Source organism: Ovis canadensis, chromosome 2 (genome assembly GCF_042477335.2).
Source record: "Ovis canadensis isolate MfBH-ARS-UI-01 breed Bighorn chromosome 2, ARS-UI_OviCan_v2, whole genome shotgun sequence".
Taxonomy (NCBI): domain Eukaryota; kingdom Metazoa; phylum Chordata; class Mammalia; order Artiodactyla; family Bovidae; genus Ovis; species Ovis canadensis.
Genome location: NC_091246.1, coordinates 74,353,430 through 74,371,938, shown reverse-complemented (window position 1 = coordinate 74,371,938; position 18,509 = coordinate 74,353,430). Strand labels below are relative to the sequence as shown.

Sequence of the window (18,509 nt, the reverse complement as noted above, 5' to 3'; positions counted from 1 at the left end):
GGTCTGTTTGTGTACCAGTTACCACATTTCTTAAAATTATAGAAGCTTAATCATTTAATGATTAGGAGAGTGAAGATCCTTTGTAGTTTTTGGTTTTCACCGTTTTCCTTGCCATTCTTTACATGCTTATTAATTATAGTATTTAGAACTTTAGTATTCTCTAATATAAAATTATTGTAGTTAGGGTCATTACAAATTTATAAGTTAAGAACTGACACTGTAATGTTGAATCACCCTATCCATCTTGCTATCTTACTGAATCTTTTTTTTTAATCATTGATACTAATGTTCTCCAGGTATACCAAGAACCGCCAAAATTTAAAGGGCTAGATAGTAAATACTGTAGGCTTTGCCATATGTCTCTGTTATAGATTCTTTCCTTTTTTGCTAGCCACTCTTTAAAAGTGAAAAACCCATTCTTAGCCCAAGAGCCATACTAACGCAGACCTCAGGTATAGTTTGTTAACTACTGTATACCATGTGTAAATACAGTATTTCTTTACCAACTCGTATGCCTCTGGTCTGTCTATAAACAGTATATCCTGTACTTCTAATATACAACAGTTGTGTAGATAGTAAGCATCCTTGCCTAGTTCTTGGCATTAGAACCACAGTCTCTAGTGTTTTGCTGTTATGTAAGATATTGACTTTAGGACTAAAAGAGTGTATATTTTTAATCATGTTAAATAAGCATTCAAAACTTAACATTCCTTCAATGTTTTTTAATAAAGAATAGGTTTTAATTTTGTGAAAATCTTTTTTAGCATCTATAAAAATAATCATCAAATTTTTCTCTCATGGTATATTAGGTTATCATGTATTTTCTTAATGTGATGCATGATACTGGTTTGGGGTGTTTTGAGCACTGTTTTTAACAATTTAGGTATACATTATAAATGTAAACACACTGTGACTGTTACAGATCACAAAACAGTTGGTAAGTTTTCCTTACTTTTCCTGTCTTGCAGCAGTTTATGGGGCATTAGAACTGTTCTGTTGAAAAGTTGGCTGGAATTCCTGAGACCCCTTGTGCCAGGTGCTTTTTTTCTTAGAGTGGTTTCTTTTTCTAGAGAGATTGGCCTGTTTTAGCTTTATTATCTCTGTGTTCAATTTTGATAACCTGTATTTTCCTAGCAATGTACCCATTTCATTCAGGTTTTCAAACTTACGGAAATAGTGATTATGTAGTGATTTTTAACATTTCTTCTCTTTTTTTTTTGTTGTTGGTTGTGTCATTTTAAATTCTATTATTGGTAGTTTAAAAAAATTATTTTAATTGAAGGCTAATTACAGTATTGTAGTGGTTCTGTCATACACTGACATGAATCAGCTCTTATTTATCTTTGTGTATATTAGTGTTTGCTCTGCTCTCTTCCCCCGCCTCTTTTCCAGTCAGGTTACCGAGTGATCATCTTGTTAAGTTTAAAAACACAAAACAGATTTTTGATTACTAGGTTGGTTTGTTCTACTGTCTATTTCATTGATTTCATCTGTAATATTTCCTTATCTTTTAAAGACTCTGTCCACTTGCCTGAAATAACCTTTGTTCTTTATTTTTACCCTTTCTGAATATCTTGGGATACAGTATGTGGTTAGGTCTAGTTTTGTAAGCTACATTTTTCTTTTAGTAGCTGGGTTGTGTCTATTCACATTTATTTTTATGACCAATACTTGCAATCGCAACTGCCTCACAGTATTTATAATTACTTGTGTTTTACTTGCTGTATTTGTGTTCTTTTTTCTATGATGTATAAGCTGATAAGAATACCACAAAAACTGGCATACAAATAGCAAAAAATTAAATAGGTGATCAAAACAAAAATATAAATCTTAGGTGATCAAAACAAAAATATAAATCTTAAGTGCCAGAAACTTTTTTAAAGCGCAAAGCCAACACAACAGTTTTATCTGCTTTCCCCTTTCCCTCTGTGTTTGTTACAGGCAGCATTTGCACATTAGTCTTCCACTTTTACATTAATATTTGTCTTAATACAATGTATGTGGATATGCTAAAATCCTCAGTGCTCTTTTGCTCTGGTTTTTGCAGTTATTCTCTAGATTTCTGAAGAAGGGCTTCTGAGTGATAGGTAGGTTCTTGTATGTTTAAATGCCTGGGCCAAGGTGTAAACACAAGTTTTCTTATTATGAACTCTGTGCTTTTTCTGCACCTCATTGCTTACCTTGTTGATTCATAATGAACATCCAGACTGAAAGCCCTCCACTAGGTTTGTACTGAGTGTCTTTATTGCTAGTGAAGCATGAACTTCGTAGTCTGGTTTGGGTTGCTTTTCTTGAAGGTTGTTTTAACTGTTCTTCCTTTTACCCTACAGGACCAAGCCATATGTCATTCTATGTTCGAACCCACAAAGGGGCTACGCTTTCTCAGTGGTCTCTCGGCAACGGCACCCCAGTCACAAGTAAAGGAGGGGACTACTTTGTCTTTTATTCCCATGGACTCCAGGCCTCCACATGGCACTTCTGGATAGAAGTACAGGTGCGACGATCCCATCATCGCTGCTATCACTGATCAGGTTCCCAGGGTGGTATTTGGCAAGACCCTTGGGATCAGTCAGTGTTCTGCCTCCTTAGAGCTAGAGAACTAATTAACTTTCTCCTGTAGGTCTTGGAAGAACAGCCTGAAGGAATGGTCACTGTGGCTATTGCTGCCCACTATTTTTCTGGGGAAGACAGATCCTCCCAGCTGGATGCTCTGAGAGAGAAGTTCCCAGATTGGACATTTCCCTCTGCCTGGGTGTGCACCTACAATCTCTTTGTATTTTAATCTTGTGGATGAGCTCTAAGTACATATCCAGTGGGATACTCCATGTGGCACAGTTTCTCCTTATGTTGCATGGACGGTTGTATGTAAGTCAGTGAATTTTAATGAGCATATGTTCTAAGAGCTTTGTGGGCTAACACTCTTCAGGGCTGGGCATGATCTATAATGGTTACACTGTGGAATAGAGTGCATGGCCCTTTTGACACTTGAAAATACCAGTTTTCTGGCACTTAAGCACACATGGGTACTACACACACACGTCATTTTATATGACCTTAAGAACAAAAGCCAGCAAACCAGTTTTAATAGTTGAACCCTTAGGATCATGAAAGATGCAGAAGGTACTGTAAATCCCTTGTTAATGATACAAATGACATTTCCAGTTAAAGCCCAAGACCATTGTTTTTTGTGTCAGTAGATGGTAGGTAAAGTATCACAGGAATTAATGATCAGTCATAAGAAATTTGAGATGAAGACAGGCTTCTGAGGCCCCAGCCTGTGCTGGGAGCTGTGCTTCTCTGGGCAGCCTTGTGGGCAGTCTTTAGAGTGTGCTTGGTGGCTCTAAGGCCCTAGTACTCTGATGTGGAAACCTGTATTGAAGTGGTGGCTCCTGTCCTTCAGACACATGGTCACTAAGATCCATCGTTGGGATGCTTTTCTGAGGTGGTTTTCAATACCTGCTTCCTTTTGGGGTTTCCAGGCTCTTCTGGTTTAGAATACTGTCTGTGGAAGTACAGGACATGAACTTCCCTTCTCAGAGCGCTGAGGTGCCCCAGCTGGCTGTTCTGGGGGTGGGAGGAGAGTGGGAGTGGCTGGACATTTTATTTTGATTCTTAAAAAAAAGGAATGAACAGAATATTGTCATCCAAAGTTAATCCTTCAGGGCATAATATTATTGATGCACTGGGTCCTTGTTTTCTAGCCAGTTGAACAGGTTAGTTTCTCAGTAACTTACTGTGTCTGGCAGAGCTGGCTTTCCTGAGACTTGAGGACCTGTGGCTTGCACTGGAGTGTCCTTCTAGCTGTTGGTGTTTAGGTCCTGCACAACAGCAGCTCTAGGACTTAGAGGTACTTTTCATGTTGAGGAAGATGGCTGTTGGCTCCAGCAGTGGAAGAGTTTGGTGAGAGCAATGGTAAATTCTGCTAGCTTTCTTTTTGTCCTTAGTAAGTTGGGCTAAAAGAGCCATAGTGAAACAAACAAAACAGTGGCACTCAAATCTGCCTGAACAGAAAGAGCAGAAAGCTGCTTGTCCGATATATACAGTGTGCATTCTGAATCGTGCTATTTCCTCAAAAACTGGGCCTACACAGACAGCAGGGTTACAGCCAGAGCTGAACGGCACCATGCTGTCACATGCATGGACACTGGAGCCAGTGCTTCTCCTGGACTTCGTAAGAACCACAGAGCTGACCCTTGAACAACAGGGGTTAGGAGTGCTGACCTCTGCACCGTTGAAAATGTGCATCATCACACCCCTGTATACAAGGTTTTGTCTCTGTGGATTCAACTATGGATCATGTAGTACTGTGATATCCATTCAATGAAAAATCCCTGTATAATTGGACCTGTAGTTCAAACCCATGTTGTCAAGGGTCAGCTGTATCATTAGTCTTAGATGATTCAAGTGACACACACAGTCTGCACTGTTCATAGCTTTTATAGACTCACAATTGTGGAGAAAAATAGTATCTAAATGAATTTCAAAATACAGGCATATATTCTGTTTCTCTGGTTAATCTGAAATAGATTACTGGAAATTATTTATAGGGAAAAGAAAAGCAAAAGCAAACTTCCAAATGTGGAAGAAGGGCACTACCTGAGTTCCCTGTGATTCCCATCTGCCCCACCCCGCCTTGGGAAGCATGTTATTAACTCCTTTTTGATAATAATCATGGTTTTCTTTGCCTTTATTTTCCTATGTGGACAGTTTGCTCTTGTTTTGGTTTTCTTTGGCATTATAAAGCTCTAATGTTGTAGAAGGTTAGTAACAAGATGCACATTAGACTCAGGGTATGCTTAACAGTCTGGGGGACTGCTTTAATGCCAAAAATGGTTAAATAATTGCACACAATACTCATGGCTCTTAATAACACACTGTCAGATCAGCAGTCTGAAGAACTTGTTTTTGCACAGTACTACACATTCGGGGAAAGTGTGAAGGACTGTGATTTTGAAGAAATTCTTAAAATTCACCCAAGAACGACGGTTGCATGGAGTACTTCTGTTTCCATACTTTAGCAGATGCACATAGGCCTGATCATATTTCTAAACCATTACCACCACTTACTTAAGAAGCCAGCCTGCACACTCAGGAAGCTGTGGGAAAAATGAATATGTCTGTCCATTATCTTTTCACTGGTTTCCTAGGGATGAATTTTTGCCTTACAGTTTAACTGAAATAAACATGTTAAATACTAGTCAGTATCATTAACAGAGAAACAGACCATCATTGTTTATATTTTCCTGTAACCCCCTCATCTGAAGAGTTATTTTAAATCCATAAAGCCTTTTAGAGCTTTAAAAAAAAATACAACAACTCTGCTGTTAGAAAGACCTAGTTGGCTCCTGTGGGTATAATTGCTATTTTAAAGGGTCATGTGAACAAAGAACTCAACATGGCTTCAACTGGAATCCATTTTACTGTGGAATGAAATTGTGCATTTGAATTTCACAGAAATTAAATGTTGAGCCTATAGCCTGTTTAGCAGTTTTATCATCACTGTTGGCAAAGAAAATCACTGAAGGGCCAATAAAAGATGTTCTTTCATTGGGGGATCGGGGGGGAGAAAATACTATCTTTCAGCCAGACAGTGACCCACTGCTCACAAGGAGGGCACACCACCAGGCCCCAAAATACAGAACCCACTTGTGAGCTCCAAGAGCTCCGTGCAAGTTACCTCCCTTTCCAAGTAAGTTCCCTCAGAACAGTTCAGTACAAGGTGAAGCAGCCAAATAACTTATGTTCTTAATAATACCTTGTGTTTTAGGGCCAATAAAGCCAAAATGCATCTATGCCTCATGTCTGTTTTTATTCGAAAAAACATCTTGGGCATTTTTGAAGTTCATCACTACTTTTCTTTTAATACTAGCACTTCCTTACTTGATTAGTGAAAATACAAGTGTACTGATAATTTCTTTTCTTCAAGTTTGGCCTGTATCATGACCAAAATGAGGTTTAGCCCAGGAATGGAATGTGGGTTTAACACCTAAAAGTCAACATAATAGACTGTATCATTAGAATAAAGGACAACAACATAATCATCTCAACAGAAGTGAAGTTTTTTTGACAAAGTTAACACCTCTTTACAATAAAAAATTTAATAGAAGGGAACTTCCTTAACCTGATAAAGGCCATCTTTGGGAAACTCAACAGCTGACATCCGAATGTATAATGAAAACTCAGTACTTTCCCCCTAACATCAGAAAGACGAGGGTATCTACTTACTGCCACTTGAATAGTGTATTGGAGGCTCTAGCCCAGGCTCTGATTATAGATGACATGATTTTCTATACAGGAAATGCCAAGGAATCCACACAAAAAACCTATTATATAGTTAGTGAATTGAATAGTGTTGTAGGATGCAGCTGCAACATAGAAAAATCAATTATTCTATATACTAACAAACAAAAACAAAACAGTTCTATTTGCAATAGCATCAAGAATAAAATACTAATAAGCGTATTAAAAGTACCTATAAAACCCTCCTGAAAGAAAACTGAAGCCATGAATAACTGGAAAGACATTCCATGTTCATGGGCTGGAAGGCCTATTATCAAGATGGCAAGATTTTCCAAAAATTGATCTGAATGTAATCCTTATCAAACTTCTAGCTGCCTTATAGGTGTGTGTGGGTGCACACACAAGCTGACAAGGTGACTCTAAACTCATATGGAAATGCAAGCGGCACAGAAGAGCCAAAATGGTCCTGAAAAACTCAACAGCTCTCAAGTTCAAAACTTCCTTTTTCTAGGTAGCAACAGTAATCAAAACAATGTCATACTGGCATCAAGGAAAGACCCAGAAATCAATGTAATACAACTGACAGTTCCAGAAATAAACCCATTCGTTTGTAGTCAGTTGATTTTCAACAATTCAATAGGAAAAAAATCTTTTCAGTAAACGGTGAACTTTTCAGTAAATTATAACAACTGAGTAGTCACATACAAAAGAACAAAGTTAGACCTCTTCATACCATATACAAAAACTAACTCAGAATGGATCAAAGACCTAAATGTAGGTGCTAAAATATAAAACAGAAAAAAACATAAGCATAAATCTTCATAACCTAGGATTCGGAAATGGTTTCTTGGATATGACACCCAAAAGCTCAAGGAACCAAAGAAAAAGTTGGGGACTTCATCAAAATGAAAAACTTTATGTCTCAAAAGACAGTATCATGAAAGTGAAAAGCCCTTAGAATGAAAAAATATTTGCAAAACTGTCTAGAATATATAAAGAACTCTTGCAAATCAACAAAAAGATAAATGAGCCATTTGTGAAGTGGGCAAAGAATGTGAATACAGTTTTCTCCAAAGAGATGTGAATGGCTAATAATCATATATGAAAAGATGTTAGCCATCAGGGAAATGTAAATCTAAACCATAAGATATGACTTCATACATAACTCAGATGGCTATAACCAAAAATACAAAAACAAATGTTGACCAACAGAAACTTGAACCCTCATCCACTACTAGTGGAAATGTTTTTTTTTTTTTCTTTTAAAATGGTACAGGCACTTTGTAATACAGTTAAGCATACCCCACCCCCTGGCCCCTGCCACCCCCGCAAATTAACCAGTTATCATAACCCAACATTTCCACTCCTAAAGAGAACTGAAAACTTACGTCTACACAGAAGCCTGCATATCAGTGTCCGAGTTGAATCTCTCCCAAATGTCCCTCAACTGAAGAGTAAAGAAATATATCCATAAAATGGTATACCCATATACATTTTAAATATAAATTTTTAGTTATAAGGAAAATTCTAAAAGGTGGAATTATATAATGAAATATGACTTTTAATACATACATATTTTGCTGTTAACTTGATGAGTAAACAAAAAGTTCATGTAATGGTTTTATTGCCCTTTACCAAGTTAAAAAAAAAATACACATTACAGAAGTAGCAGCAACTTTTAATTACAAGCAAAGGTTAACTCTACCCCCAAATAACTTGTTTTGGTATCAGCAAATAATTTAAACTTCAAATAGTTATACTGAATATTTAAATTCATTGGTTAAATATGGCTTAAACAGTCAAATACGTGATCCAAACAAGGCAAAATTAAAATATGATTCAAAAAATTAAAGTATATAACTACCAAAGAAAAGTTTTTCTGTAAAGCTGCCAATCTTTTTGCCTTGGGGCCACCTATATCTGTTGGTTGCAAAACAAGTATTTTATACAAGAAAAGTTTCGGTCATGGCATTAACCATAGGAATATGGTTAACTTAATGGTGCCCTGCTTTTAAGAGTGAAAGATGAACCCAGCAGCACATTAGGATATCTGTAAACATGGCTGTTTACCATGGTGAATCATTTCTATTGATTAAATACACCAAACACAAAAGTAATGCTAGTTCTTCTCATAATGGACTAGGACAGGAGAAGAACTGCTTCAATTTCTTGCTGGGCTGCATGGACTCACATGGGAAACATTTTCTATCTTAAGATTCAGGGAAAGGTGGTTTAAAACAAAGGCTTAAATAAACGTAGCACCAGAAGGGCCAGGTACCAGTAATCACATATTCCACCAATTCAGGAGTTTTAGTATGTGAAAGTATTGCACTTGTAATGTGAAAAGTAAGTGATAGTAAATTATCAAAATCAGTAATTTAAAACCATTGATGACTTTTGAACAAAGCATTTTTCAAATTTGAGTTTCCTTTCAAAGGAAACCTGGCTAGGACAACTAAATCTAGCCATTAATTTTAAAAAGCAAGGATAGAGGACCAAGTTTTATTTCTAAACTGTAATTGCACTATGAGAGGAGAGGCTGTTTTACATAGTGGTATGAATTTGGTCCACATCAAATACGTTGTTACTATAAAAATAAGTTTGTTTTTGTAAAAAATAACATTGCATTCCTTTGTTCAAATTGCACAGTACAAACAAGCTATCTAAATTAATACTGTTATAGGGTAATTGATAAACATACAGTGGATATGTGTTTAGTCTGAAGCAACTGAGTCTGCAATTGTGTTTTCATAATGTATGAAAACTAAAATTTAAGTCATATCTAGAAATACATAAAATATTTAAGAAGTTACGATGAATGCATTCTTTACATACTAACTTTTAGTAGCCGTGATAATACAGGATTCAGCAGTCTATTTACATAGTTCATTTTTATTCAATTTACAAAAGCAATAAATAAGAAACTACATTAATTTGCACAAAACCTGTTTCATTTCATGATCAGTGTGACCATTTCTGTTACCTTATGACCAAGCCAATAAATCTGTCTTCCTTTATGAAGAGTGCTTGTATCTGGAAAGAAGAGCAAGCCCTGTCTTTGTTCTAAGAGTGAGTATCTATAGCCATGCAGAATCCAGCATAAAACCTTACAAATTATAGTACAAGCCCTAAAAATCGGAACAGTGCCTTTGAGTATATTTACACAAAATTATTCACAAAAAGATACGATTCTTTGATACAAAATAGTTTAGTGGTATCTAATAGCATAATTGATAAGAACTCCTCAGGCCTCTGCCTACACTCACCTAGCAGGAACCAAGCTAGACAAAAAGCAGGCACTGACACAGGTAAACAGCTTCCATCGATTGAGGACCAGGATTAACAGGCCAGAAGAGGAGCACGTTACAGGTGCCTGTTATACCAGGGCAGGCATCTATTCAGAGGCCCAACTAGGGAGTCCAGTGCTCTTGATCCAGGGGGCATACAGGTAGCTCAAGCACTTGATGAGCTACAGCAAGCACCTTAGCATTTATTTTTAAAAAGCAGTCCAGAACACACGCTAAACCAGAAAACAAAGGAAGCTTTAAGTAGTGAAAAAGTAAGCTCATTTGGGGCAATGCGATCCCTGTGGTTTAAGAGCTACCAATCTGTAAGAAAACCAAAATGTTCGCATGTACATCTGTACAATATTCTGTACAACTTTCCACTGAAGCTTAAAAAAAAACTTTTATGAAAGATGATCTTTTTTTTTTGATATCACATTTTTTATGGACTCAAGATTTCATAGAAGAAAAAGTTAAAATTTAATAATACCTTACCAGAGTCTCTGAGCTGTGTTCTCCCCCTGGTTAAATTTTCCAACTAGGTCACAGTGTCCTCAGTTGCATGCTGATGCTAGTTAATACTGCCCATGGAGATGGTACTCACTGTTGTTATGACACAGAACAGTCGTAAGTCCCATCTTGCAAAGGTTCCTCCTCCTCTGCTCGCGCCGTGGCCTCCTCTTTCCGGCTGACCAGACTGCCACCTGCGACCTCGCCCTGGGGGATGCCCCCATGGCCCGAGGAGCCCCTGTTCTCCTCTGCCCGGGGGCTGGTCTGTTCAGGAGTCTTACCCACAGTCATCGGCTGGAAGGCTTCAGGCTGGACCTGCTCTTCTGTGATCTCACTAAGCTTCTGCAGGTGTGGCTTAATGATGTTTAAAAATGGCTTATATCCAGGACTAAGCAGAAGAAAAAGGAAATTGGCTCTTATCAGCCACATTCAAAAGGCTCTATAGCATGTTATGGACAGATTCTTACTAAGCATTGATACAGTAGGAGGCACAGAGGTAGCAGGAAGGGAAAGGCTTTTAGATGCCAAGGCCCCCATGGAGGGGGCTACACATAATGTAACTGTGAGCACAAACAGCAAAGATGGATATTCTTTATCCGGTATTGCAATTAAAAAGCATATTCTATAATCGTAAACACCATTAATAGGATTTTCAGACTTGAAAAACAGGACCTTCAGAGAACATTTAACCTAAACGAATTTGCCAATTAAGGAAGACTAGAGCCAAGTGAGGGAAACCCCAAATCCACAGGTGACTGGCGACAAAGGGGGTAGATCCCAGGCTCTTCTACTTTCATTCACTATTCTTATTTTGGGCTTGTCAGTAACTGCTATGGAATGTTCAACTCACACAGACTTTAAATTTTTACTTGTTTTCAGGTTATCATCTTCAATTCCACAGAACTAGAAATCTCAAGTTCCACCCTAGTTCTAAGGTCATTTGGACTGTACTGGTCCTCAGTGACACACATTCACTGACAACAATCAATATGACTCATTTAAAGTAACTGGGTCTAAAATGGTAACTAAAGAAAATAATCTTAAAAATGAATATACAAAAGGAGTTTTTATTTCAAGCAACCTACAAATCTCCAAATAAATGAACCAGAAATAAGCCTTAATGTGAAAGAGGAGAAGTTACCAGAGGACAGTCAAGGGAACGAGCCTAATAACTTACCAATCTGTGGAGGCCCATCGGTCCACAGCATGCAGCCCCGTCTTTATGTTCTGTAACATCTCTCCATCTACCTCTGAAGACTGTATAATAACCAAAATCTGGTTGATGATTGAGGATTCTCTAAGAATCAGGCCTATAACAATGCACCAGTCCAGACATCCTGCCTCCATGAAGATGTGCAGCAAATACCTATATACAGAAGCAGAAACACAGTGACTGATGCTAGGAAGGATCTATGGATGAAGAGAAGGGCAGTCGTTATTGGGAAGGCAGCCTATATACCCAATTTGCCCAAACACCCTGAGGAGGCATTCTATGCTTCCAAAATGTTGAGAAACTTACCGAAGCTGGACCTGGGATTTGTGAGGCCCTTTACTCGCCAACTCCATGGAGATATGCTCCAGCTCCGACTGGGTTAGACTGAGTGTGGAGAAATTTTCATCCACCATTGTCCAGTCTCCATCCACCATGGAGCTACTTTCAGTCAAGTCCGTGGCTGAACCAATACTGCATTCATCACCTGATGAAGAATTGTCAAAAGTCACAAACTAGCTTAATGTATGTCTTCCTTCAATTAAAAATATTGGCTGTCTCTCAGATGTTGCTTCCTCTTTAGGATTTTGAGACCAAAACATTAAATTCACTACTAAAATTCCCATGTTACATTAAATAGTAGATGTTTAAAAAAAAAAAAATCATCAGAGAGGTAACCAGGCATTATGTGCCATATAAAAGAAAAATACACTACTACCTATTAAGCAGTCTTGCCCACCTCTGGAAACAACAACAAACCTAGCTACAATTTGTTCAAGTCCTTTTTGGGGAGAGGGAGGTGCCACACAGCTTGTGGGGTTTTAGTTTCCAGGTCCTTGAGGCAGTGAGAATACAGAATCCTAACCACTGGACCACCAGAAGATTCCCAATCAAGTCTTTAGATTCAATCACCAGTCTACAAGAAGTACAGAAACTGTTTAAACCATGAAGATGCAATCAACTGAGATCCAGTCATGAGAAAATTCTCAGAAGCAAGTCTCTTCAATGAATAAATTGCAAGAAGAAAAAAAGAGATGGGGAAGGGGAAAGAGCACTAAAAATGGAATTTAAGAAACATAATCACTGTGTATGAATCTTACTTGGATCTTGATTCAAAGTATCCTTGGGCTTCCCTCGTGGCTCAGCTGGTAAAGAATTCACCCGCAATGCGGGAGACCTGGGGTCGATCCCTGGGGTGGAAAGCTCCTCTGGAGAAGGGAATGGCTACCCACTCCAGTATTCTGGCCTGGAGAATTCCATGGACTGTATAGTCCAAGGGATTGCAAAGAGTCAGACACAACTGAGTGACTCTCACTTTCTTTTAAACCGCAAAAATATTATGACATTGTAAAACAGCTAGAATTTGAATACTTACCGGATATTTGATGGTATTAAGGAATTACTGTTAAATTTTTAGAGAGATGTGCCATTATTTAAAAAAAAAGTCCTTTTAGAAATATATACTGAAACATTCACAAATAAAACATATCATATCTTAGATTTAGTTCAATAATACAAGAAGAAGAAAGTGTTTTATCAACAAATTTATTCATGAATTGGTAATAACTGAAGTGAGGGTTGGAGGGAAGGTGCCCATTATAGTATTATTTCTCCTTTTAAAATATGTTTGAAATAATCTCTCTAAAAGGTTTTCTAAAGAAAAGCAATGATGCCACCTCAGGTCCATTAGGATGCTACTATTAACAAAATCATCAAAGAAGTATTGGCAAGGCCGTGGCAAAACTGGAATCCCTGCCAGTGTTGATAAGCAGTAAAGTAGGGCTGCTGCTATGAGGAAAAAGCTGAAAACAGAATTATCTCGTGAGCTGACAATACCCAGAAGAATTGAAAACGGTCTCAAAGAGACTTCCCATATTCACAGTACCCCCCCGTTCTTTGCAGCATAATTCACAATAACCAAAAGGTGGAAGCAATGCAAGTGGCCACTGATGAATGGATAAACAAAATGTGCTTTGAACACACAACAGAATATTGACAAACCCGAAAAAGGAAGGAGATTCCCATGCACGCTACAACAAGGATGAATTTTGAGAACATTATCTAAGTGAAATAAGCCAGACACAAAAAGACAATTACACAGGGACAGAAAACAGAATGTAGTTGCCTGGAGTTGGAGAGGGAGAGATGGAGAGTTTTCTTTAATGGGTATAAAGTTTTGCTTTTGCAACGTAAACAAGTGTTTTGCAGGTTGATTGCCCAAGAATATAAATGAACTGTACACATAAAAATCCTTAAAACAGTAGATTTTACATGTATTCTACTACAATAAAAGAAGCCATGGCTTCTATATGCCTCCCTATATAGGAGCAGCTCAGGCAACAGTGAGCATACACTGAAAATCAGGCATCAGGTGGATCTGGCCATTGAAGCTGCAGAATCAGACCAACTGCTGCTTCAGCTCTTATATAAACCTAAACAACATGAATCACTTTAAAGTTTCTTCAATTTGTAATTCACCCATTACTATAACTGCAGAAGACACACATTTTTTTGGTAAAGGGTCAGACAGTAATCTTAGGCTTTGAAGGCTGAGATGCAAAATTCAGGGTATCATGCAGGAATTTAGAAGATAAAAAAATTTTCCCATAATTTTTTACAGCTGAAATAAACAGAAGATAACTGGTAACAATTTTTTATAATATAGGTCCACCTATGAGAAGAATGAATTCTTTACACATGGATAAAGTTTTGTTTACTTGAGGTTCAAAGTTAGTGTTTCTGTATCATCAAAATTGATTACAAAGGTTCATTTATTAGTGTTTAGCTGTAGTGAGGTTTTACCTGTTTCATTTATGTAAAATAAACACGGTAAAGTATAATCAAAGTGATTTTGGCCTTGTGCTAGTAACTATTCACCTGTCCAGCAGATACTAATGCTAATTCTCAAAGACACATCTTGAAATGAGTAAAGCTCTCTCTGAAATGCTACATATGGCATATAAACTTTCCTCCAGAGAAACTAATGAGGAGCTAGGATTTAAAATGATATCTACCTTTATTAGATAAAGGAGACAGGAAGGCATCTTGCATCTGTGGCCCGTGAGATGAGGCTGTGTCTATTTCTTGATGAGCAGGACCAATGTTGCCGAGCCAGCTCTGACTTCGTTGGATATTAGAGACGCCAGCATCTATCTCGAGGTTTAAAAATGGGTCAGTTGACTGTGACTTCAACAGCTGCTCTCCCACTGCAAGGTAGGAAACACAAAAAAAGGAATTAAAGGTGCATACACTGCCATTTCCAGTTCAGTTCTTTCAGCTTCTCTTCCCCCACCAACTCCAAATACGAAAAGTTCAAAGCCAATTAATGTCGCTACACTGCATCACCCACCCATGAACCAGGGAGGTTGGACTGGAACAGAATGCACTGACCAGATAATGCCACCCAGCAGTCATCTTCTATCATTATTTAACTTACCAGAAACTAGGCAAAACCTCAGTCATCCTTAAATGATTTTCCTTGGTTTTAAGATGACATGAAACTTCCAAATGCCATAATAAAAAGGGTTTTGTTTGAATTTTCGTAAGTAATAATGATTACAACCTGAACTAAAAAAACCTAAAAAAAATTTTTTTTTATCAAGATACAGTTCACTTTGCCCTCTCCTAATTTAGAAGATGGCCCAAGCTCTCAAAGACGTATTTTTTACCATTTCTCTGGAATGAATCCTGTCAGGTAAGTCACAATTTAGCTTATTTTGAGATCTGTGGCTAACCAATGCCAAATGAAAGTTGCTCAGTTGTGTCCAACTCTTTGCGACCCCATGTACTATATAGTTCATGGAATTCTCCAGGCCACAGTACTGGAGTGGGTAGCCATTCCCTTCTCCAGGAGATTTTTCCTGACCCAGGAATTGAACCAAGGTCTCCTGCATTGCAGGAAACTTCCTACCAAAAAAAAAAAAAAAGTGTGGTATCTTCTATACTCAGTCAATGCTCAACTTGCTGATAATCTGAGAAAACAATTGGCTGGATTTATAAATTAAACTTCAAAGTCAAAAGGCCAAGAGACACATGATCTACTTTTATTTACATCCTTAGTCAAATGGTGGATGTTCCAACTGATCTACAAAAAGTCAGCTTCTATCTAAGCTTGGAATGAAAAGACTTCTTGAATATCAACTAACGGAAAAATGTCTAAACATTTGGAGCAAATACAATTCTTGTATAAGTAACACAAAGCCTATATTACCTGTTCGGTATTTTCCATTTTTGAAAGGAGAACTGACAGAAGAAGCTGGGATGATGGGAAGTGGCCAAAGGAAATCTTTGTGGAGTCTCTTCAGGGCCAACACAAAGTTGTCTACTCGGGCAGCACGGGTACGCTCCTTGCACAGCCAACTAATGAGTTCAAAGCCCAGCTGGGCTGCAAAGCAGCCGAGATCCTTTAGCCGAACTTCTTCTAAGAGACGCCGAGCGTGTCTCCAGAGCATCATATCAATATACATGTTCTCAGCACAGTCACTGTCTTTGCTCCATCTGTAAGTGGGAACACAAGTAAGCTACAGAACAAGCGTCACATAATTCTTATGAAGTAGCACTGAAAATGCTGACAAGGAGGTAGGAGATTCGAGGGAAGGGGAAGATCAAGCACCAGAGCTTCTCCATGAGATAGCACACCTGTTGAACAGTAGCTGGAACACAGTAAGTAGCCTCTTAAACATGTCTGTAAAAGTACAGAATAGAAAACAAAAAGGAGACTTACAAAGCAAAATCAGGAAGAGGATAGTGACTGGATGAAGTAAAGAAAGGAAGCAAACAAACGCTGTATATGAAAAGACCAATGAAAAGAGGAAAGGAGATCAGACCAAGGAGACTAAAGAGAAGCAAAGTGAAATGTAGTCTCTTACTGTGAGTTATACAGACACATAAGAAAAAAACAGATTTAAAGAAATGAATGACTAAATATCATCTGTTACCCCTTATTCCTATGAACTGGTGAGTCGCAACTGGTTTGGTACTGGGGTGATGGCGTGCCTTCAGAGAGCAGGACTGGAGCAGGACTACCTGCATTCTGAACTTGGCTCTGCCCCACAGTTTTGTGAATATAAAGAGAGTTTATTTTTCTGGGCCTCTGTTTTTCACCTGTATAATATGGATAATAACAGTATATTTACCCATACAGAGCTGTTACTGAAAGACCTATACACGGAAATGTTTGAATTGTGCCTGGCGAGCAGTGAGCACTTAGTATATATTAAACACCGCGCACATTCAGGGTATAGCTGAGTAGCTACTGTTTGCCTGGCAATTGTTTTATAGTCTTTCACGGTTGCATTTAACTTGCTTATGGTGTGTGTGTGTCTAAGTGTGCGTGTGTTGGGAATGCAGGTGTATTAATGGCTCTGTAAGAAAAAGCTGTAAAACATCACAATAAAAATGTTCAGTAAGCTCTCATTCAGTGTCAGGCGCTGTAGTAAGAGTACACACAGAATAGAAAAGAAAGGATTAGGGGAGAGAAAGAAACCAAGAGCCAAGACCACATAACAACACAGGAAGGAAAACAAGGACCTCACAAAACAGGCAAATCTATTTTACAATGTTCAGCATGAGTTCAGAGCTACCCCTCAGGGCATAGTAACCCATCTACATATAATACAGGTTTCAGACTCCAGGATATACTTTTTGGCACGAACTGTTTAATGACTTCTCCACTCAAAAGAGTCCCAAGAGAGTCCAGTACAGGACTAAAATGTCAAAAGGTACACTGGGAAAGAATGGGAAAACTGCTGACTGTCAGAAGGCTTTTGAATTATTTGCAGATCTATCTTCCTTTTTATTCTGGTCCTCTGTTATCAGAGGTAATTTAATGTTAGTTGCATTTAGAATGGGCACATCAAGACCTATTCTAGCACAAAGGGCAAAAATACTACAAAGAATAAAGAAGTGAATTTAGGAGAAAGAAAAAAGGGAAGCCTTTTGGGAATGTAAAAAGGAACTGCAATCAGATCAAACAGTTTTTTCCTAAGATCCAATTTTACAAATACTCTGAAATGCAATGTGTTATAGAATTCCTTAAAAGCAGGAACAGTTCTTCATTCTTTTACCTTTTTCCAGAAGGACCGGATGGCATACTTAGTGTTTTCTGTAAGCTGAATTTACTAGCAGGAACACTGTCAGCTGACTGGGATAAACTGATGCTTCGATTCCTGAAGAACTCAAATCCACCACCACTTGAACTAGGTTCCTATGATTACACACAAAGTGCAGTATGGTTAGCGGAAGATGCCACGTGGGTGTGTGGCCTAGCAGAGCTGTGCAATTCTTCAACTAACCTGAGCTGTAGGTGTGGATGGGGGCGTCTCAGATTCTCCAGAGCCAATGGCTTTCAGAAATCGAATCATGTGTCGACACAGGTCCCACTTGCCTTGTTCCAGGGCTGTGTTGAAAAGAAGGGTGGCATGTTGCCTACTTACTGCTGGGACTTCCATGTTCTAGAAAAACAACGAAGAATTCCTTTTATACTACAAATGATTTGAGAAGATATGAGTAATTCTTTATCTCCATGCTTCCCTAAACCCAGACAAGTAATGCAGATATAGCACTGTAGGGAATCATTTACTAGTAAAATCAAAAGAAGCATTGAAAAGTACCATGTAAGAAGAATACATGAGGCAAATACTCCCCTGGTGTAATATAATTTATGATTTCTTGCACTCCCATTACTGCCAGATATCTTAAACTTTATACATTCTTTCATTTCTCCTAGTGACTCTCAAAAGAAGTATATCATTCTCATTTTACACATGAGAAAACTGAGTTAAACAACTTGTTGAAATAATGCATTTAAAACTTTTTAAAAATTGTAATTGCATGGCAATGCAGAATGTAATGCCCATGTACAAATACAAGCACAGGAAAAAACGGTAAATAGTATCTCAGTATTAATATGAAAATTAGTTTGATTCTGTAGTCTTCCTGAATATGTCTCAGAAACCCCCAGAATTCCGTAGACCACACATTGAGAATCCCTTGCCCTCAAGAGTGTTAGAAATCCAAAATGAAAGAAGTCTGGTTCCCAAAAATAGGACTGTTGGATGAGAGAGAAATAAAAATATATGTTCTAAACAAAGAAAGAAATAAACAACTTGTTGAAGATCAGCAGAAAAGCAAGAGTATAAATTTGTCTTTCTGACTCCAAAAAAGCTCTGGTCTATGTCCTGTGACAGAGCTTTCTGAGGATGTGACTTAATAAAAAACTGCTTTGGGCAACAGTATGTACTACTGCTACACAATGGGCATCCACA

At 38.1% G+C, this 18,509-nt stretch overlaps 2 protein-coding genes across 4 annotated transcripts in view; one reads left to right on the top strand and one right to left on the bottom strand.

Moving 5' to 3' along the window:
- The window catches only part of ERMP1 (endoplasmic reticulum metallopeptidase 1), a 61,375-nt gene extending 55,583 nt beyond the window's left edge, over positions 1–5,792 (top strand). The window contains exons 14-15 of the mRNA XM_069576483.1: positions 2,331–2,494; positions 2,621–5,792. Coding sequence (XP_069432584.1) covers positions 2,331–2,494; positions 2,621–2,782 — 326 coding nt within the window. The 3' untranslated portion in view covers positions 2,783–5,792. The remainder of the gene's footprint in view (positions 1–2,330; positions 2,495–2,620) is intronic.
- Positions 5,793–7,847: 2,055 nt separating this feature from the next.
- Positions 7,848–18,509, bottom strand: part of RIC1 (RIC1 homolog, RAB6A GEF complex partner 1) — a 140,487-nt gene continuing 129,825 nt past the window's right edge. For all 3 annotated transcript variants that reach the window (XM_069576478.1, XM_069576479.1, XM_069576480.1), the window contains exons 20-26: positions 17,538–17,696; positions 17,310–17,449; positions 15,455–15,741; positions 14,259–14,450; positions 11,554–11,731; positions 11,212–11,400; positions 7,848–10,422 (exon numbers count right to left, since the gene is read on the bottom strand). In XM_069576478.1, coding sequence (XP_069432579.1) covers positions 10,134–10,422; positions 11,212–11,400; positions 11,554–11,731; positions 14,259–14,450; positions 15,455–15,741; positions 17,310–17,449; positions 17,538–17,696 — 1,434 coding nt within the window. In that variant the 3' untranslated portion in view covers positions 7,848–10,133. The remainder of the gene's footprint in view (positions 10,423–11,211; positions 11,401–11,553; positions 11,732–14,258; positions 14,451–15,454; positions 15,742–17,309; positions 17,450–17,537; positions 17,697–18,509) is intronic.